This window comes from Oncorhynchus clarkii, chromosome 1 (genome assembly GCF_045791955.1).
Source record: "Oncorhynchus clarkii lewisi isolate Uvic-CL-2024 chromosome 1, UVic_Ocla_1.0, whole genome shotgun sequence".
In the NCBI taxonomy this organism is placed as follows: Eukaryota; Metazoa; Chordata; class Actinopteri; order Salmoniformes; family Salmonidae; genus Oncorhynchus; species Oncorhynchus clarkii.
In genome coordinates, this window is record NC_092147.1 from 28,043,255 (window position 1) to 28,066,535 (window position 23,281).

Below are 23,281 nucleotides of genomic sequence, written 5' to 3' on the forward strand. Positions count from 1 at the left end.
AAACACACAGTGTCCTGTCCCTGGGGTGTGCTCCTAACCAAGGGGAAACGACCATTAGCATACGAGCTCATTGTCAGAAGACAATTAGAATCGTTATCCGTGTGGCTTCACTGCCAGCAATCCATATTCATAGCGTTAAAGTGAACGAAGGCCTTAAGTAGGCTAATTAAATAGCGTGGTAATACAGGACGCTGCGCGGGGGGGGGGGGGGGGGGGGGGGGTCGTCTTCTCATATCATCACTGGAAGTGCTCTGGAAGGGCTGTTGACCTTTCACGAATTATGGCAGCGAGTGTGGCATGAGCTAGGAGGTCTGTAATTGCACTATCTATCAAAACAAATGGATTAGACTCAAGAGCCCATGCAGGAATGAGCTCAGGCAGAGCACGTAAAGTGTGTCATTTCTAGGATGTTTCTTTGATTACCTTTGGATTGACTCGCCTATCAATTCTCTAAAATGTAATAATAGCCAACGTTTTAGCCATATCACTTCTTTATGAATAGATGTAGATTTCATAACCATAGCATTATTTTATGATGCTCACCCTAGATCCCCTTGGTTCTACTGTTCTCTTCATCCTCTAGGTGTATGAAAGATGGAGGCTGAGGTCCTGTCATGAGTACAGGGCCCACAGGGCCCACACCGTTCTAGACACCAGTCCCTGAGTGTGGCCCTTAGTGCAGGCAAAGGGAGGGAGAGAGAAGCCTCAGCTCAGCCAGCCTCACAGAGCAGAGCAGCCTGCCTGACATGCTAATTGAAAACCTGTGTAAGGGATGAATGCTATAATGGAGCTGGACAACAGGATCACTGTGGATAGATCCATCCTCAGCTCAGCACCACCCTACAATTACAACTCCTAATGATAACACTCACCTGTCTCATTTAGACAGTCTGGCTGGATAATTGAAGAGTAGGGGAATGTTCTGAGATGAATCCCTGAGGGCGAATCTGGCTTAAGTACGCTCACATGGCCTAATGAGAAGTGCCTTGCAAACAGAGAAACTCTCTGTTGTGGCTTGATTGTGTTGTGATGGTCCATGCCTCATGAATAGTACAAAATAACAACGTGAAAGCCCATGGAAGAGCCGAGAAGGACTTTTTAGCAGCAGCATGTGTGGGGTCTCCCTCCCAGTGAAAGGTACAGAGTGGCCTTGTTTAGTAGTGGAGTGGAGTGAGGCTGGCTGTGGCTGGCCTAGAGAGCTCTGCGTAGCTAGCTCCTCATGTCTAACGACGTCCTCTGGATGCCATTAAGCAGGCTCACCGGGGGTAATTGCCCAAGTCATTAAAAGTTTGATGATTTTCCTGCTGGGTGGAGGGTTGCCTGCCCTAGCTGTGGCTCACTTTGGATTTGGCTTTGGCATGTCACATGCTCGTGGGCACAGTGCTGCTCTCTCCTTCTCTCTCTCTCTCTCGCTCTCTCTCCCCGTCTCTCCCTCTCTCACGGGGGAAGCATCGGAGCACATCACTATTTTTCATCCCTTAGTCTCCCCTCTCTGAAACTCTGAAAGCTCTCAGGCCAACGCCGTTCTTTTTTGAACAGGTAAAATCCGTGTTGATAGAGAATGCAGAGAGAGACAACAGGGAAAACGGGGGAGGCTAGATGGAGTGCACTGCCTATGACGCATGTTTGAAAAGTAGAATCTTTAAACTGCCTTACAAATGAGATATGGGTAGCAGCTGTATGTGAAACAGAGACTATTATGTTTTGTTTTCACATATTTAAGTATTAGCAAGAGGTTAGTGAGGGAAGTTTAGTGGTCTGCTCCTGTTGTCAGGTTAGAAAGCAGAGACAATGTACCCATCAGGAGCAGAAAAACTGTAATGACTGTAATGATTCAAATGACGTCCAATACTGAACAATAATTACATTATTTTTCTAGCAGCAGTCCTCTCTCCGGCTCAGCTGAGTTGAATAGTGAAATTGTTCAACTAAACTCTATACATACACTATCAATGTAGACCTAGCAGAAGAGCTTGAGCGGTGGGCTCATTTCATGGAGTTTAATGGGAAGAATCTTACAGTTGGGTTTCAAGGTCAAGCGCAGCTGGCTGGCCAGACCTCTGGGTGCTACGGTGATCCATTGGAATGGGGGACTTGTGGATGTCCGTCCCCCTCGTCAGAGCTGATCCAGCCAGACAGGACATGAAGGAAGGCCCTGTGCCTAGTACTGTACTCTAGTTCTGCACAGCCAGGGGGCCCGGGTCACTCTCTCAGCTGGTGCCAGGGCGCACAGATGGACAGTGATAGATTACTGTTGAGAGTTAGAATAGTAGAATACGCAAAGTACAATTTCGAAATTTGGTTGTGCATCAGCACCAACTATGCTGTTGACTTTCTTCGTCTACGTCATGTCGCTGAGTCTACCTTTAACATGTCATAAGTCAAGGCACAATGTGTAGAATTGCAGGAAATTAACTTTTAAACTTAAATTATTCTCTCCATTGTTAAGACAGGGGCCAGTAAAATGTTTTGCCTGCGAGGTGGGGGGGCCCCCATCAAAATCTTGATTAGGCCCCCAGAAGGCTAGGGCCGGCCCTGGCTACTGGTATAATGCATTGTTAAGAGAGTTAAGTAGTTTCACTGCACAAATAGATTGATTGCACAAATCAGTTGAATGAATGTGTGGGTATGGACACAGACCTGTGAGCAACTGCGGCCCCTCATGATGAATTCAGATTTATTGTGGCTCCACCTCCATCAAAGTTGCCCATCCCTAGTCTACATGATCCTTTCATGGCAGAGCAAGATGGCCATGCACTCAGTTTGATCTCTGGCAACACATTATTTTCAGTACAGTAGGTCATATACAGTAGCAGTCAAAAGTTTGGACACACCTTCTCATTCAAGGGGTTTTCTTCATTTTACTATTTTCTACATTTTAGAATAATACTGAAGACATCAAAAGTAAAAAAGGGTTAAACAAATCAAAATAGATTTGAGATTCGAGATTCTTCGAAGTAGCCACCCTTTGCCTTGATGAGAGCTTTGCACACTCTTGGCATTCTCTCAACCAGCGTCGACTGGAATGCTTTTCCAACAGTCTTGAAGTTCCCACATATGCCGAGCACTTGTTGGCTGCTTTTCCTTCACTCTGCGGCCCAACTCATCCCAAACCATCTCAATTGGGTTGAGGTCGGGTGATTGTGGTGGCCAGGTCATCTGATGCAGCACTCCATCACTATCCTTCTTGGTCAAATAGCCCTTACACAGGCTGGAGGTGTGTTGGGTCATTATCCTGTTGAAAAACAAATGACAGTCCCACTAAGCGCAAGCCAGATGGGACGGCGTATCGCTGCAGAATGCTGTGGTGGCAATGCTGGTTAAGTGTGCCTTGAATTTAAAAAAAACACAGACAGTGTCACCAGCAAAGCACCTCCACATCATCACACCTCATACTCCATGCTTCATGGGTGGAACCACACATGCGGAGATCATCCGTTCACCTATTCTGCATCTCACAAAGACACAGAGGTTGGAACCAAAAATCTCTAATTTGGACTCGTCAGAACAAAGAACTGATTTCCACTGGTCTAATGTCCATTGCTCATGTTTCTTGGCCCAAGCAAGTATCTTCTTCTTATTGGTGTCCTTTAGTAGTGGTTTATTTTCAGCAATTTAACCATGAAGGTCTGATTCACACAGTCTCCTCTGAACAGTTGATGTTGAGATGTGTCTGTTACTTGAACTCCGTGAAGCATTTATTTGGGCTACAATTTCTGAGGCTGGTAACTCTAATGGACTTATCCTCTACAGCAGAGGTAACTCTGGGTCTTCCTTTTCTGTGGCGGTCCTCATGATGTAATGTCTGCTTCCAACTCACACTCTCAAACATGTAGATCCTCTGAACGCAGCTCACTTTCCAGCCCACTTTCCAGCTCACACTCTCAAACACATAGATCCCCTGAACGCAGATCATGCTCCAAATCTCAATCACTGTAATTCTGATCACCTGTTTACACACCTGTATGTCATTATCACACACTATTTAGTTCAGTTCTTTGCACTCCATCATTGAGATATTTTTTGTTTTGTGACAAACTTCTATTTGGAGCTCTGTTTTTTCTGTAATTTCATCTTCCTGTATATAAAATTTTTCCCTGCTTCATGAACGACGCCTTTTGCCTATTCCCTGCCTGTACTTTAGCCTATCGGATTTCCTGTTATCAACCTATTGCCTGATCTCCCGGACGACATTACTAGCCTTTTCCCTGCCTGTACTGATGCCTTTTTGGACCCCTGTGTATGACCTTCTGCCTGCCCCTGGACCCATCTACCTGCCTCTTCCTGTGGTCCTTTACAATAAACACCTGCTGCGCCCTGCGCTTGAAACCATCTCTCTGTTTCCCATTGTGTTCATTACACATGAGACAGTTTTATCATTGAAATTCTTCCGTATTGACTGACCTTCATGCCTTAAAGTAATAATGGACTGTCGTTTCTTTTTGCTTATTTGAGCTGTACTTGCCATTATATGGACTTGTTTTTTTTACCAAATAGGGCTATCTTCTGTATACCACCCCTACAACTGATTGGCTCAAATGCATTAAGAAGGAAAGAAATTCCACAAATAATACTTTAACTTAATACTGCAGGGGCAGTATTGAGTAGCTTGGAAGAAAAGGTGCCCAGAGTAAACTGCCTGCTCCTCATTCCCAGTTGCTAATATATGCATATTATTATTAGTATTGGATAGAAAACAATCTGAAGATTCTAAAACTGTTTGAATGATGTCTGTAACTATAACAGAACTCATATCGCAGGCAAAAACCTGAGAAGAAATCCAAACAGGAAGTGGGAAATCTGAGGTTGGTCGATTTTCAACCCAGCCCCTATTGAATACACAGTGGGATATTGGTTATGTTGCACTTCCTAAGGCTTCCACTAGATGTCAACCGTCTTTAGAAACTGTTTTAGGATTCTACTGTGAAAGGGGAGAGAATGAGAGGGGAATGAGTCAGAGGTCTGCCAGCAGTTACGCGCTGGTCACGCGCATTTCACATAAGAGGTATCTCACGCTCCTTTGCTTTTCTGAAGACAAAAGAATTCTCCGGTTGGAATATTATTGAAGTTTTATGTTAAAAACATCCTGAAGATTGATTCCATACATCGTTAACATGTTTCTACAGACAGTAACAGAGCTTTTTTGACATTTTGTCTGCAATTAGGGAACGCGCTTCATGACTTTGGATTTGTTTACCAAATGTGCTAACAAAAGTAGCCATTTGGACATAAATTATGGACATTATCGAACAAATCAAACATTTAATGTGGAACTGGGATTCCTGGGAGTGCCTTCTGATGAAGATCATCAAAGGTAAGTGAATATTTATAATGTTATTTCTGATTTCTGTTGACTCCAACATGGCGGATATCTCTATTTGTTTTCTGAGCACCGTTCTCAGATTATTGCATGGTTTGCTTTTTCCGTAAAGCTTTTTTAAAATCTGACACAGCGGTTGCATTAAGGAGAAGTATATCTATATTTCCATGTCTAACACTTGTATTTTCATCGACATTTATAATGAGTAGTTCTGTAAAATGATGTGGCTCTCTGCAATATCACCAGATGTTTTTGGAACTAGTGAACATAACGCGCCAATGTATACTGAGATTTTTTAAATATAAATATGCACTTTATTGAATAAAACATACATTTATTGTGTAACATGAAGTCATATGAGTGTCATCTGATAAAGATCATCAAAGGTTAGTTATTCATTTTATCTCTATTTGTGCTATTTGTGCTTTTTGTGACTCTTCTTTGACTGGAAAAATGGCAGAATTTTTCTATGACTTGGCGGTGACCTAACATAATCGTTTGTGGTGCTTTCACTGTAAAGCCTATTTGAAATCAGACACGTTGGTGGGATTAACAACATGATTACCTTTAAAATGGTATAAGATACATGTATGTTTGAGGAATTTTAATTATGAGATTTCTGTTGTTTGAATTTGGCGCTCTGCACTTTCACTGGCTGTTGTCATATCAATCCCGGGATTTCCTGGGATTTCAGCCCTAAGACGTTTTTAACAAGGCACACCTGTTAATTGAAATTTCTTCCAGCTGACTACCTCATGAAGCTGGTTGAATTAATGCCAAGAGTGTGCAAAACAGTCATCGAGGCAATTTTTTTTATTTTGGGGGGTGGTGGCTACTTTGAAGATTCTCAAATATAACATATTTTTATTTGTTTAACACTTTTTTGGTTACTACATGTTTCCATATGTGTTATTTCATAGTTTTGATGTCTTCACTATTATTCTACAATGTAGAAAATTATAAAAAATAAAGAAAAACCCTTGAATGAGTAGGTGTGTCCAAACATTTTACTGGTTCTGTATATAACCACTTGACCAAGCTAGACACTCTATTGATGTCACATCACTTTTCCTCTTCGTTCGTCTTCCCACATTTCATTGCTGATTACAGTTGTCAACAGATAATTTTGGAACAGCAATGCCTGAGATGTGCACTTCATAGGATGAATGGTGGAGCCATGAAGGAAAAGTAGTTGGAGAAAGTTTTCTATGAGAGCAGAATTATCACCCCCAGCTCGTCACTAGCAATGAGAGAGAATCTGAAAAGGTCAAGATTTTCAGCCAGGCTCATAGTCAGGTGAAAAATCCTAATATAATTTCTGTGTGGGTTATTATAATAACCTTATCAAAGGCTGCAAAAAGATGGAGAAATAGATGCATTTTAAGTTTAGAGTTTAGAATAGTTTAGTCATTTTCTTGTTTCCATATTTGCAGTTGAATGTTTGGTATAGAGTAATAGTAACACACTAGTAACTTGTGGTACTCAAAAGAAGTTTGTTTCACATGATTTACAGTGGATACCACTTTTGCTGTCACTGTGATTTGCATGAATTAGACAGTACATTAACTGAACATAATCATTACACCACCGTAATTCTTGAGGAACCCATAGAATGGTGTCTGTGTGTGTGGGTTTCTTTGCGAGCCATAGGAAAACACTACCTATAGACTAGCCCACGTGAACTCAAAGGTGCTTGTGGTTTTCCACTGAGAGGGGTGTCAACCCAAAGGCCCACGCCTTAGCAGGTCTTAACTCTGCGGTGTAGGCTACTGACAATCATGACACAAGCAGCTTGTTCTCGCTGCATCTAAGATATTAGTCGATGATCAAAATGTCGCTCATTGTACATTAGTATGAAGCACAGTATGTGGGCATGTTTGACATGGTATTTTATTCTCTGATAAGAGAATACAGTACAGAAACCATTTAGACATCCTACAGTATCTCCAGTCAGTGAAAGGATACAGACAGTATACTAAAATAGGGAACACTCCTCTTTAAGAGCAGCTGGCGATGCGGGGGCAATGCGGGCTGATCCAGGTCTCTGTTCTTCTCTGGGTGAAATGAAGCAGGAGCCTGGGTCAGCGCAGCGCTGTGGCCCTGCTACTCCACTCAGCACACTGATGGCTAGCCCAGCCAGGTGGAACAAAGTCCCAGCCCACCAGTTCAGTTCACTCACCCAGGGTTTAGCTGCCTGCTTCCTGCTGAAAGGTGACATCTCCCTCTCTCCATTGCTTAGCTTAGCAGACACACTCATCTGCGAAAACGTTGTCAATTTGTTAATTATTTCCCCACATGACAGTCAGTGCTTTCCAGACGGTTAAACAAACAAACAAGTAAACAAGCAAGCAACTCTGAGGAGGAGAGTGAGTCAAGGGAGGTCAATGTCAGGTGGTTTGGCTTGTCATACGCCGGCCCATTAACCTGCTCCAGGAGCTACTGTAGCCTACTGTACTATACATTGTTATAGTCAGGTCTGATGAGAACAGAGTGGGGACTGGTCCTCTGTGGACCAAGGATACAGAGACGGCACATACCCTTGTCTGCCCTCGTGGAGCATATTGCCTCCACAGCACAAATAAACACTATGACATGCACTAAAGCAATGGATAGAGAGACTGCTCTCCAGCAGGACTCATATATATCCATATGTCAAAGGTCATTAACTTAACATGTTCTAAGACTTGCAACTCATGCATTTAAAGGAAATGTTATTCTGGTGTTTGGTTTTGTCATCATGTCCAAATCTGACATGTGGAAAGGGCCTGTGTGTCTCCCAGAGTTATAATGGACCTGTGTAATTACCTGTAGTGTGGAACATTTGAAATTCATTTTTCACAGTTGAAGTGACCCCACTGGCTCAGTTGAGACAGAGAAGCTATACAACTCATAAGATTATGTTGCATTATGCCATTTTAAATGAGGGTAGGCACAAGCTGTGACCAATTAAAGTTGAACGAAGCTAGCTCATGTGCCTAGCTCTTCTTAGTAGGTCAGTGAAATTGGTGGAAGTGAATACAGACACATTCACTCTGCTTTGGCCTGAAGCACAGCTTTCACTGGCATATCCATAGAATAGCTCTCACTGTACTGTAACTGAATGCACTTTACATGACGCACACTGTGAGGATGATAAGCTTGCATAAATGCTATCGAGGAGGTGTTTCACATAAACAACATTACAGAACCGCTTGCACAGTCTCAAAGTACACTGCCTGTAAAATATACCAATGGAAGAACATCTGCATTCCTTGTTTCCCTGTTTGTCTGGACGAGGTTCTACAATGAAACAGGGTCATAGCATACATTACTGCATAGGCAATAAAGTAGTGCTACATAATGACATGTGTATTGGGTACAGGCAACCACAGATACAGAGCTGAAGAGATGCAGGACAGAAAGTCTGCAGAGAGGGTTAGGTTTCAGTACCCCTGGAGTGATGCATGACCTACAGTCCCATCTGTGGGCTCGTGTTACAGGCAGAGTGATGCAGGGGCAGGGAGGGGCCGCTGTCCGTACCGTACATGGAGTCAGGAGCTAATGTAATGTATGGATCCCTGTTCCCAACGCCCTGATTCAGCTTACCTAAACGCTACATGACTTTACACTGCCTGACCTCTGGCCTGCTAACCAATCACACCAGCCTCATATCCTCACTGTAGTTGTCCTAAAGGGATACACTTATGACTTCTGTATTATGAGAGATGGAGATAGGAAAGTGTCTTATTATTAGTTCTGAAACTGTGCTGCTGCAGCCTGACCCCTATCCAACCAGTAAGAACACCCCCAGGCTGCTGCTCAACATAATTTCCAATTCTGTTTAATCACCCTCTTTTATACATGCATACTAAATATGTGTGGATGTATCTATGCATAATTTCTGAATTTGAATAGTATTTTTTTAAATCTGATTTTGTTCTGTGTGTAACTGATGATGGTGGTCACTGTCTCCTCAGGTTACCTTCACGAAGAGGAAGTTTGGGCTAATGAAGAAGGCCTATGAGCTCAGCGTTCTATGTGACTGTGAGATAGCCCTGATCATATTCAACAGCTCAAACAAACTCTTTCAGTATGCGAGCACAGATATGGACAAGGTCCTGCTCAAATACACTGAGTACAACGAGCCCCACGAGAGCAGAACCAACTCCGACATTGTCGAGGTGAGTTGCTTTTACATTTTCACTGTATCAGGGCAGGAAACCATGCATATGCTTATGCAGAAAAACATACAATGTTTGGGCTTTGAAGACTGAAGGGTTTGTAACAGTTTCCTTCTAGCTACCAGTCAGATAGGGCAGGGGACATCTGCAGCCTATGATAAGTTGAGCTTCAGTTCAGTCCAGCAACTGACAAGACAAATCTACCGCTGCACAGGCCTGCACTCAGTAGCTGTCCAAACAGCATGGAAACTCTGTTTCCCCCAGATACTATACTGTCTATACCTGCATGGATTAATCCCATAATCATTATACCACTGTTTAAGACAAAAAGTCTATACTTTACTCAGATGTTAGGTTTAATTACATAGCATTATGTAATGAACATACTTTCGAGATTCCTATTGGCTCTGAGAGTGTTGGAGAGAATTCCAGCAGCACTTGGTCTCCCTGGCAGCTAGTGTCCATCTACATGCCCAAACACTCACAGAAGAAGAAGAAGCCGCTTGTTATGCCAGCCTATCAAATTTGCGGCCAAGAGTATCACTGCAAAGAAAATGGGGGAGATTGTGGATCCATCGGGATCCAAATCCCTCCCACTGACGCACATTGTTTTTCAACCTATTCAGAATCTGTTTTCTGAAGCTAGTGTCTTCACTTTTGACTAAATGAAAAACAAACACATTCAGGCCCAGTTTAAAATTCATGAAAATAACAATAAAAGTGCTTTATTTGTTTTGCAAGCCAATATTTAAAGTAGACACAGACTAGGTCTTGTGTTTCAAGTTTTGACTGAGGTGTTTTCATTAAACAGGACAGACATTTACCTGGTTTCTGCACTGCTAGCGGCATCGTAATACACTTGTGTTTTCACTGGCAGACTTCACTCAAACATACCTTATTATTAATCTGTCCAACAGAGAGACTTCATGAGTTGAAAGAGCATGATGAATACACCAATTCCAAGAATCCCACATTTAAAAAAATAAAAAATTAACTTAAAGAAATTAGTCAAATTGCATAAAAGGAGTCAGCTGTGCCAGGTATATTTTGTTCATGTTACTGCTGCTATTGAATTACCTGTTTGGCAGAGCTGCAAAACAGTGCTCTGGCATCTAGCAGTCTCAGCCCTATATCAGGGGTCCTATGCTCTCTCTCTCTGAGCTGAGATGGGTCTCACCTGCATTCAAATAAATGGACACACTCCACCCTTATGTAACAGTGATACCATGTTTGTTTTCTGTTGTGACTTGAGAGTCCTTGTACTTATCAAGTACAACAACTGATTCTCGTAGATGGAAGAGGATTCATTGTTTGCTATTTATTCCATGTTTCCTTTTTGTAGAGATACCCATAGAGATTCTACAGTATGGTAGTGTATGTGTCTATTGCTACAGTACTGTATATTGTTGATGTACGTGTCAGCTGTATCTTGTAATTGGCATGTACTGTACTCAGTACGGCACACAGTGTCATCTCTAGGGAGCACTGCCAATGGTCCATCACTAACTCAAGTGTAGTACATGCTGGTGGGGATCTGTCCATTTCCCACGTAGCCCCTCTAGCCATCTGCAAGGATACTGCCCTGCTCTTGCTGCACAAACGAAAGACGAGAACAATGCAGCGTTGTCCCTGCTCACTCGGCCAGCATCTGTGCAGATACGTGCACATCCCACTAGCCCTGCTGGCTATGTGGCCAAGGTTCAGAAGTGAAGAAGCAGAGCAGAAGTAACCAGGCCTGTCCAGGCTCCACTTTTGAACATTTCCACACAAGCCACCATTCACTGGTCCAAAAAGTGCTGCGGCACAAGAGCAAACGTCAGAGCCGTGTTTCATTCACTGAGCTCAGTGTCTGCTGTGGGCTTATCTGATATAGCCCAGGCTGTTGGCTGCATCTTGTTGTGGAGTGTTCTTATAGAGAAAGCCAGACGGCCTCTTCAATAAAAGACAAAGGATATCCTTTTATTCTCGCAGAGCACAGAGATTGCCGATAGATGTCTGCACTTTTAAGCATGATCTTTATCATTAGAACACAGACTACTCTTTTGAAAAGACATGATATGAATGTCTACCTGGTTGGCTGGCTGCTGCTTTCCTATTGGTGTAGTCAGTGTCATTGGGATATAGGATGACTGCACTCCTAATGAGCCATCTCTCTCTCTCTCTCTCCCTCTCTCTCTCTCTCTCTGTGTTGATGTGTCTCACATGGAGACACTTACCCTGACACTTATCTAAATGTATAAATTGCATTAAACGGATAATTGCCACACAAACAGTTATTTGCTCATCTGCCTCGCTTGAGAGTCCAATCAAATCCTTTCTGAGTTTTCATTGGGCAGCATACGGTCCAATTCCATGTGCGAAGCCAAATCAAAGGTCACATTCCTGCTCAGTAGTACCATCTATAGATAAAGGCTGGGCCTTGCAGTGTGGGAGAGCATTTGCCATGTTTCTCACAGATGGATGTATGCCTGGGGCACAGTTTGATAGCCCAGTGGAGAGCTATGGACTTTGTCTTAAACTTGGCTCTGCTGTAGATACCAGAACAGCAGGCTCAGAGAGCTGTGCTTGAGCATGAATGTGTGTCTGTGCATGCGTGTATGCGTGCGTCAATCAAATCAAAATTGATTTGTCACATGAGCCGAATACAAGTGTAGACCTTACCGTGAAATGTTACTTGCATGCCCTTAACCAACAGTGCAGTTCAAGTAGAGTTAAGAAAATATTTACCAAATAAACTAAAGTAAAAAATAAAAAAGAATAAAAAGTAACACAATACCGAGGCTATATAGAGGGGGTACCGGTACTGAGTCAGTGTGCGGGGGTGCAGGTTAGAGGTAATGTTTACATGTAGGTAGGGGTGAAGTGACTATGCATAGATAATAAACAGCAAGAAGCAGCAGTGTACAAAACAAATGGAGGGAGGGGTCAATGTGATAGTCTGGTGGCGATTTGATTAATTGTTCAGCAGTCTTATGACTTGGGGTAGAAACTGTTAAGAAGCCTTTTGGTCCTAGACTTGGCGCTCCGGTACCGCTTGCCGTGCGGTAGTAGAGAAAACAGTCTATGACTTGGTTGACTGAAGTCTTGCCTCTGACACCTCTGACACTGGATTGCAGGAAGCTTGGCCCCAGTGATGTACTGGGCCGTACACACTACCCTCTATAGGGCCTTACGGTCAGATGCCGAGCAGTTACCATATCAGGCGGTGATGCAACTGGTCAGGGTGCTCTCAATGGTGCAGCTGTAGAACTTTTTGAGCATCTCGGGACCATGCCAAATCTTTTCAGTCTCCTGAGGGGGAAAAGGTTTTGTCATGCCCTATTCACGACTGTCTTGGTGTGTTTGGACCATGATAGATCGTTGGTGGACACCAAGAAACTTGAAACTCTCGACCCGCTCCACTACAGCCCTCGTGATGTTAATGGGGTCTGGTTCGGCCCGCCTTTTTCTGTAGTCCACGATCAGCTCCTTTGTCTTGCTCACATTGAGGGAGAGGTTGTTGTCCTAGCACCACACTGACAGTTCTCTGTCCTCCTCCCTATAGGCTGTCTCATCGTTGTCGGTGATCAGGCCTATCACTGTTGTGTCGTCTGGAAATTGAATGATGGTGTTTGAGCCGTGCGTGGCCACGCAGTCATGGGTGAACAAGGAGAACAGGAGGGGACTAAGTACACACCGCTGAGGGGCCCCAGTATTGAGGATCAGCATGGCGGATGTGTTGTTGCCTACCCTTACCACCTGTGGACGGCCCGTCAGGAGGTCCAGGATCCAGTTGCAGAGGGAGGTGTTTAATCCCAGGGTCCTTAGCTTAGTGATGAGCTTCCTGGGCACTATGGTGTTGAACGCTGAGCTGTAGTCAATGAGCAGCATTCTCACATAGGTGTTATTTTTGTCCAGGTGGGAAAGGGAAGTGTGGAGTGCGAATGAGATTGTCATCTGTGGATCTGTTGGTGCAGTATGTAAATTGAAATGGGTCTAGGGTATCTGGGAGGATGCTGTTGATGTGAGCCATGTGAGCCAGCCTTTCAAAGCACTTCATGGCAACCAATGAAAATCCCTCCAGCTCTATATTATCCGTGTCGTCGTTCTGCCACGACTCGGTGAAACATATTTCAGTTCTTAATGTCCCATTGGTAGGATAATCGTAATCGTAGGTCATACATTTTATTTTCCAATGATTTGCATGTTAGCAAGTAGAATAGATGACAAAGGGAGTTTACTCGCGGATTCCCAAAATACAGCCCGATCTGCGTCATCTTTTCCTCTGTCTTTTCTTCTCGCAAATGATGGGGATCTGGGCCTGTTCCCGGGAGAGCAGTATATCTTTCTCGTCGGACTCGTTAAAGGAAAAACCTTCTTCCAGTTCGTGGTGAGTAATCCCAGTTCTGATGTCCAGAAGTTATTTTAGGTCATAAGAGACGGTAGCAGCAACATTATGTACAAAATACGTTTAAAAAATAAGTTACAAACAACTAAAAAAAACGAACAAAATAGCACAATTGGTTATGGGCGTGTAAAACATCTGCCATCCTCTTCGGCGCCATCTTAATATGTATGAGTGGGTGTGTGTGTGGTGGTCTGAACTCCAGCAACACTCCGGGCGACAACTGAACTATTGCATGAAATCTCCCTTTGTGGATCACGTCCACTTCTCCGTTTGATTAGAAGTGTCCCCGCTTCAATCTGATCCCACCTGCGTCTCGCCTTTTAAAGACCCGGCTTACAGAGCAGCCTTTTATTTACTGAGTAGCTATGCTGGATAGATTGATTCACCGGTTCCTTTCCTCAGAGGTTAGGTCAAGCTTGTCTGGGTCTGTAAGGGCTTTATAGCAAATATCTTGCCAGAGCAAACTTCATTTGTTGCAATGTCGTTTTCCTGTGCTGAGTGAACATTTGTGCTGTGCTGTGCTGTGCTGAGAATACAATTTAGCTCATTTTATTTTCTTTACAAACAATTTGCAGTGGGCAACCTGTGAACCTTTTATCTGACTGATGTACAGAGGATACATCAAACCTTTTATCTGACTGATGTACAGAGGATACATCAAACCTTTTATCTGACTGATGTACAGAGGATACATCAAATGCAGGTCAACTTGAGCAAGATCACTGCGATAAAGAAACAGATCGACTCCAGCTTGCATACTGTATGTCAGACTACCCTGTATAATTAGACCATTGCTGTTTGTGTTGGGTGCTGTGGCAAAAGTCCTACAGTATAGTAGCTGTTGTTGATTCTCTTATTGAATTTCATTTGTACCATAAATTAAAATGCTGCTGTAGGTAATTAAAATAATCAAATCATCCCTTCTCCTCTTCCTTCCCAACAGGAGATAATGAAATCTTCCTTTAGCTGTTTTATAACCTACCGTTATACTGAGTACAGACAGCTCACTGTCTAGCTGAGAATCCTTAAAATCAGATATCAACTTCACAGGAACGATTTGGCGTCCATCTGTGCTTTTCTTTAAAACATTTCAACACAATTACTGTTTGCAGCTATGCTTGGATTAATCAAGTTTGCATTTAAATGAAATTGACATGGACTAAACACATTTAAAGTAATGTCATAAAATAGGGGATGTGGATATAATTGAATGGGATTATACAGCAGTAATAGTTTAAACACAAGTGGTAGACTACACTTTACTCCATTGGTATTTATTAGGATCCCCATTAGTCCATGATGGGAATAATGGCTTTAATCAAATTTGGAGCTGCAGTTTTACTCAAATACCATGCCTGGGCATGTAAAGAGCTGGACTACAATGGACATAAAAAGTTGACATTTTGCTTCTTCTCTTTTTGTCTTTTCCCATGCCCATCTTCTGGAGTAAACAAAGCTAGAGCAGTCATACGCAAATTCACCTTTATCTCCGACATTAGAGAGGCCGTATTTGTTAAATGTGGTTTTGGAAATAGAACAATGTTCCTCATTGTTGAGTGTTCTATAGATAAAGAGCTCATTCAGTGAAAGAAAATGAGCGTAAATATGACTTGCATCATCTCCATAGATTTATTAGTATTGTTACTTTCAATGATCATCTATTATTATGAATGGCACTCACTATTCAGAATAATAATCCAATAAGATATGTAAATCCTGACCATTTCATAATGTCAGGTCTATTGGGTCTGCTTTTCTCTCTTTACTCCACTACTTTCCATTTGAATCATTCCTCTCTTTCACCACAAAGCCTGCTTATAGTAACCGCATTGGCAGTGGATCCTGAAATAAAGGCCTCTGACAAATAGAAACGGCTGTATTTTCTTTTTTAGAAAAGAGCGAGTGTATCCAGGGTTTGAGACAGGAGGTGTTTATGTTGTCAATCAAAGCCAGTACAGTGATTAAGACTCATCTCTGTCTTAATGAATGCAAATTGGCACATCTGCTATGGTGGGCTAACTGTCCAGACTGTTCAATTAGCCTGATTGATCAATTATCTTCCTCCCGGTGCTTCTGCGGAGGACGTGACAGGGAAGAAAATTGTCAGCACAGAAAGATCGACAGGAGGAGAGGGAAAGGAAGCCCTCTGTTCGAAACCCTTCACTCTACCGATCAAAATACGGATGCTTTATTTGATTAGGCAAAAATGATGATGGAATTTCTTTCATTTTATTATAGTGGAGCATTCAATTTAATGATGTAGTCCTCAAATAGACGTTGAATTGTGGAATTGAAAATCATGGAAATGTTCGGAGTACATTTCTGTGTAATGATATTAGATCTAAAAAAGAGGAAGAATCAAAAGACTTCTGTCTTGAGCACTTTGCCACTCGTAAGAGGTGTACCAGAGATCAGAGGACGGTTATCACCATGTAATAGATGCATTATATTACACATAAGTGGACTTGATAGGTTAATGGATGTCACTTTCAATCAAGATGAAGGGGTCATGATGTGTAATTACTTAAGTGAGTAATGAGTCAAATTTCAGGTCAGGTTGACACCGTGCGACAAAACAATTAGCAATCTCATTTACATGTTTATTGCTGGTGTTTTCTCCAATTCTCAATTGCTTGAGGAACAGCAGGAGGATATTTTGTGTCATATATAAATTGTTTAATCTGAGTCTTGGCACTTTACCTGATGAATTCCTTTAATTTGGACCAATGAATCATGTTTCTCAGGCAGTGGACACCAGGTCTCTTGCAACAACGTAACATGCTGTGTATTTATGCACAACACAACTGCACTTCAGTGGGCCACATAATGCTGTAATTACATGATGGAAACCATTGTCCTTTCATTTTAGTGTCTTACTCCAGTTTGAAGTGACCCCACCAAGGCTTCCCACTAGTTCATACTCGTATAAACAACTGTTCCTCAAGTATAGGAAGTAATCATCGAAATGATTTGCCTTCTAGTGTGTTATCTTCCTGGAATATTATGAACATAGTCATGTTGGCTTAGTGAGTAAGCAGATTTAATGAACATCATAGCCCAGTGGTGAAGGCTCCCTCTGTGGAGTATCAGACACAGATTCAGGCCTGAGTGCTGTGTATCTCTAATTGTGACATTCCAAGATAATGGGGACAGTCACATGAGGCTCTGGCTGGCACAGAGAGAAGCTTTCACCACTGAATCCTCTCAAACATACCACTCCTCTAGAGGGGCTGGCTCTCTGGAACAGATAGGATGTAGTGCATACTATGAAGTCTGCTGTAAGCATGCACCTTACAGTATTTGTCTCAGTAAAACAAGAAAGCGGTGATAAAATTACAAGCTTCAGTCTCAAATTGAATACTTAGTTTAAATTTCAAAGACATTTTGTGCGAGTCGTGAACAGTCAGCAATCACCATATTGTATGATCATGTGACAAAGTGTTGCGTCGTAGGAGAACATGGAGCTGCCGTGTGCTGAGGAGATTCTTCTGCCTTATAGTTACTGGCATCACACATGGATTATTGCACTTACCTCACGCTCCAGTGATGTTACTGACTCTCCCAATCCTGGATGATTAACCAAGTTTGAAAGATTAATCTAAAAGGGGTCTGGGGCCTAATTTATGTTTGATATGCACAGATGACAACACAAATGAAAAGTATTACATTTTAATTGGCAAGTGCTTAACTTAGCAACTTGGCTTTGGGTTGGCCAGAAGCCAGAATCCCTCTGATCCACTAAAGCCTTGTTTGACATTTGAGATGGCTGAAGGGTACACATGGTTAGCTGCACTGGCTTGCCTGTGTAAGGTCGCTCTGAGGGAGAATCTAAAAGCCCACTTCCCCTGATTAAAGCATGTTTTTACTATACTTACTCTTATACCACTAAAAAAAACTCTCATTTTAACAGAGTAGCCATACAATGTCCACACTATACATCAGGGTTACATACCACTGCCTACAAAGTGATATAATCTGGCAAGATTTCAAAACCCATTGGGCATTTCAAAACCCATTGGGCAATACTCTCTTCCTCAGTTTAAACATCTATCTAACAAAGTCATTTATACAGTCTCAGCAGCCTTTTTATCTTTATAGTGCCATGATTTAATTGTATATTTACCCATAAATTGTACTTTAACATATGTCGGGATTAGTTTGCATCATGGTCTCATTTCATTTCACTGATCATTGGCACCACTTGGTATCTGTTTTCTTCAGCAGTACCTTCTCATTCTTACTGCTATGTCGCTATAGCTCTCTCTGAGCACCCACAATATTAGAAATAGATCTTAATCTAAGACTAATGTCAGTTCTATTGACATATAATTATTGAATTAATAGATTTAGGGCATTTATGATTTATGAACTGCTGATCCCAATGTTAATATTCCAGCAGCAAACCAAATGTGTACCTTTTGGTCTCTCAAGCTTTATTAAAATGACATTCATTTGCCTTTCCCTTCTTTTTCATAACCTATGATACATCAAATAGTTTCTACCTATGCCTGGTTTGTATGTTTATTCCAATAGAGGGGGTTTGGTTTAGTGGAGTACTATTCATGTTGAGATAGTGTATTATATCTAATGCTCAGCTGAGGCCAATACACCCTAAGGTGAAGCCGTCTCTGTATTGATATATTTGTTGCAGCTGGATTCTCTATGCAGCTGGATTCTCTATTGAATTGGTCTGTAATGAGTAGGATATGAATAGAAGTGTCCATTTATCCATGCATTCATACTATAAACTGAGGCTGTCAGTGTCTGGGATTATTCTCTACATTTGTCACTGGAAATGGAACTGCACTGTGTGCAAGGGTCAGTCCTGAACCTGTTTGCTTGGGCTTATCTGTAATCATGTAATACAGAAAAAAAAACATTTGATTTTGTTCTAATGCTCATATTAAAGTAATGGATTTGTTTTGAAAAACAAAGCAAATGGCTAGTTTCCTATTACTGTGCTGTGTGTATCCAGTTCAGTGTCGGTGTTGCTGTGGATTCCAGGAAAGGTCAGTGAAATTAACCTGTACTGTCAGTCTGCACTGTCAAAACAAACACATTATTCTGAGCAGGCCAATGAGGCCATGGATATATCTGCGGGAAAGTGTAATGATGAACCACCTAAAAATAATCAAGGAATCACTAATGTATATATTGAAAGCAGAAAAATAAGTGTTTTTATTTAATCAGGGGAGCCCATTGAGAGCAGGGTCTCATTTTCTATGGTGACCTACAGGTTACAATTTTTAAAAACTACCATTTCAACACCATAATAATTTTTTTACATTTAATCAAAACAAATGCAATTCTCATTTAACAAATTCAACATTAGACTTCTACACTGGCCTAGCAATAATAGCTCTAACCTCATAGCTGAGGATTATGTCGTGAGTGTTACTAGTGGCATATGTCTGTACATTCTGTCAAGTGTATACAAGACAAGATAAAACACTGATCTACTTTTGTTGATTGTGTTTTTAGGAAATATGCTTGGCACTGCAATTCTCTTCTACCCAAGGCATTTCATCTGCTTCCACATGTGAATAGGGAGGAATACTGAAATGTTGAGTCTGATTTCTAGTAACACACACTGTACTTTATTACTACATGATGAAAAAATGTCACACACACATAAAATCAAGTCAAGTTGTTAGTCAGGCTTTGTTGAACAAATGTTTCCGTCATTCTCTGAAGAGAAGCTAAAATCCACTTTTCATATGTTTTGATGTTGTTGGATACACTTTTCAGAATTGTCTTTGTAGTTCTAGATGACAGAACGTACCTTTTTCCCATGTACTGAGGTGCAGTACGCATTCTGGTTGAAAAGCCATAATTTGCCATGCTGAGTGTAGGAGTACTAATGGGGTTGTAGCCAGTCTCCTGCTGGGTTTCAAAGTTTATAGGACAAGGACTCCATTTCCTCTGGGCTTTCACTAGAAAAAGGGTCACCACTCTCTTTGGAGTTTTTTTGCATTCTATGAAAGCAACACTTGTGATCATTTTTATCCAAGTCTTTTATAGAACATCCTATTTCACACCACATTTATGAAACAAGCCGTGAATGGACTATAATTGTCTCTTTTTCCTCATGTTCACTATGGCTTGGTTGCTGTGGAAACTCATGTTAATGTTTCAGAAAAACAGGACATGGACAGTGAACAAATAAATCTTCCTCAGTTTATCACAACCAGAAGAGTCCCATTAAAGTTGGTGCATGTGTGTTAGCCCTTTGCCCCTGTTCTTCAAACAAAGCCCTTGCACTCTTCACTGCGATGGTTGTTACCAGGTTACAGTCAAGAGTTTTTTGTTTTCATGCTTCATTGACGTCAGAGCTTCTTTTCATCCTTCACTCTCAAGTGTGATATGTATTTTTCATTTCAAAACTAGGTCTTCTTGGAGAGGGTGAAAATAAAAGGAGAGAGAACAACAAAAGACCCCCAGCCATTGCAGTCCCTGTAAACATTACTCTCCAATGACACTAATGAGCCATGCTCTAATCTCAAGTGCTGGAGCACTGCACTGGCGGCTTTGTACAAAAAACACTAGCACTCATTCAGAAAGGAAACAAGAGAGATGACACGAGTACATGTTTTTTAAACTGAATGACAAATTACATTCTGGCTCTTTTTTTGTGAAATAAACATTTCCCTCTGCTGTTCATCTGAGTAGAATTTGTATTATGTTGATTCTTTCTCATGTACTTGTGTTAGAAGGCTCCATATGAATGAAATGTATTACTAGTGTTTCAGTGCTTTATGTTCCTAGGTATGTACAGATGTGGGATATTCCCACTGATGATTTTTGCTGTTAATTCGTTAACACAAACACTTGTGTTAGATTAGAACTGGTTGGTGTCGGTGTAGTTCTCTTCTGGTTTCTTGCTGAACCCGGTCTTGAGATGAGAGAGACAGATCCTAACCTGTCCTATGACTTGAATATTTTGATAACTTGGAAACTATTGATGTGTGTGTTTCTGACCATCTCTGTAATGCTTTCTCCTCCTCTTAAAAACGTCTGTCCCCACTCTCTGGCATCATTAACTCCACAACGGCTAGTAAATTTACAGATGCTATTAAATGCTCTACTACTGATCATGTTCTTTGTCATCACACTCATGATTTGCTGAACATTTTCAATGACATGTGTCAGGCTGCTTTAGACTCAGTGACGCCAGTTAAAACCAAGAATAAACTGTTTGCCAGTCTCACCTTGGTTAACACACTCCTGCCTTAAAAAGTGAATTTAGAAAGCCTTAACGTAAATGGAAGGCCTGCAAACTTCAAGTAGTCTATGAGATAATGAAACATCTCCAACACTCAACTACATGGTTTAATATAATTCAATAACACCAGGAATGAAGACCTTTACAGTAATATAATTCTTTGGTTTCTACAGCATCTCATTGTTCTGGCAAATGTTTTCATATCTCGACTATGAATTACATGTTGCTGACATCATCCCATAAACACTTGAATGATTTCAACATTGCCATGATATATGATTCCTCGCTGTTTTACTTGATTCAAATGTCTTAAGTGATGTATTCTTTAGTTTCTAGAGGCATGCCACTGATTAACTGGCACAGGCCTACCATGGCTTATGGTAAAACTTTGTAAAATAAGGCCTAACTTGTAATGAAAAGTAATGCAATACATGTCGCTCAGCAGCAACATGCAACACCATGTTCATTTCATAGCCACTTTATTTTGCGTTTATGTTAATGTAGGAAGAGCTACACATGTCAGTCAGAATACATCAAATAGGTCAGCCCTAATTTGGTTTGAACTACACATATTACCAAAAGTATGTGGACACCTGCTTGTCAAACATCTCATTCTAAAATCATGTGCATTAATATGGAGTTGTTCCCCACTTTGCTGCTATAACAGCCTACACTCTTTTGGGAAGGCTTTCCACTAGATGTTGGAACGTTGCGGCGGGGACTTGCTTTCATTCAGCCACAAGAGCATTAGTGAGGTTGGGCACTGATGTTGGGAGATTAAGCCTGGCTCGCAGTCGGCATTCCAATTCATCCCAAAGCTGTTCGATGGGGTTGAGGTCAGTGCTCTGCAGGTCAGCCAAGTTCTTCCACGCCGATCTCGACAAACCATTTCTATATGCACCTTGCTTTGTGCACGGGGGCATTGTAATGTGGAAACAGGAAAAGGCCTTCCCCAAACTGTTGCCAAAAACTTGGAAGCACAGAATTGTCTAGAATGTCATTGTATGCTGTAGTGTTAAGATTTACCTTCACTGGAACTAAGGGGCCTAGTCCAAACCATAAAAAACAGCCCCAGACCATTATTCCTCCTCCACCAAACTTTACAGTTGGCACAATGCATTTGGGCAGGTAGCATTCTCCTGGCATCCGCCAAACCCAGATTTGTGCGTCAGACTGCCAGATGGTGAAACGTGATTCATCACGCAAGAGAACGCGTTTCCACTGCTCCAGAGTCCAATGGCGGCGAACTTTACACCACTCCAACCGATGCTTGGCATTGCGCCCGGTGATCTCAGGCTTGTGTGCGGCTGCTCAGCCATGGAAACCCATTTCATGAAGCTCCCAACTAACAATTATTCTGCTTATGTTGTTTCCAGAGGCCGTTTGGAACTCAGTAGAGAGTGTTACAACAGACCATTTTTATGCTTTATGCTTCAGCACTCGGTGGTCCCGTTCTGTGAGCTTGTGTGGCCTACCACTTCACAGCTGAGCCATTGTTTCTCCAAATCCACTAATTTGAAGGGGTGTCCACATACTTTTCTATATAAACTCAGCAAAAAAAAGAAACATCCCATTTTCAGGACTCTGTCTTTCAAAGATAATTCATAAAAAATCAAAATAACTTCAGAGATCTTAAATGTAAAGGGTTTAAACACTGTTTCCCATGCTTGTTCATTGAACCATAAAAAATTCATGAACATGCACTTGTGGAACGGTCATTAAGACACTAACAGACGGTAGGCAATTAAGGTCACAGTTATGAAAACTTAGAGGTCTTTCTACTGGCTCTGAAGAACACCAAAAGAAAGATGCCCAGGATCCCTGCTCATCTGTGTGAACGTGCCTTAGACATGCTGCAAAGAGGCATGAGGACTGCAGATGTGGCCAGGGTAATAAATTGCAATGTCCGTATTGTGAGACGTCTAAGACAGCGCTACAGGGAGACAGGACGGACAGCTGATAGCCCTCGCAGTGGCAGACCACGTGTAACAACACTTGCACAGGATCGGTGCATCCGATCATCACACCTGCGGGACAGGTACAGGATGAAACAACAACTCCCAAAGTTACACCAGGAACGCACAATCCCTCCATCAGTACTCAGACTGTCCGCAATAGGCTGGACTGAGGGCCTGAAGGCCTGTTGTAGTAAGGCAGGTCCTCACCAGACATCACCTGCAACAACGCCGCCT

At 42.0% G+C, this 23,281-nt stretch overlaps 1 protein-coding gene across 6 annotated transcripts in view; it reads left to right on the forward strand.

Moving 5' to 3' along the window:
* The window catches only part of LOC139401554 (myocyte-specific enhancer factor 2A-like), a 121,547-nt gene that overhangs the window by 46,835 nt on the left and 51,431 nt on the right, over positions 1–23,281 (forward strand). For all 6 annotated transcript variants that reach the window (XM_071145739.1, XM_071145984.1, XM_071145725.1 and 3 more), the window contains exon 4: positions 9,277–9,480. In XM_071145739.1, the coding sequence (XP_071001840.1) occupies positions 9,277–9,480 (204 nt within the window). The remainder of the gene's footprint in view (positions 1–9,276; positions 9,481–23,281) is intronic.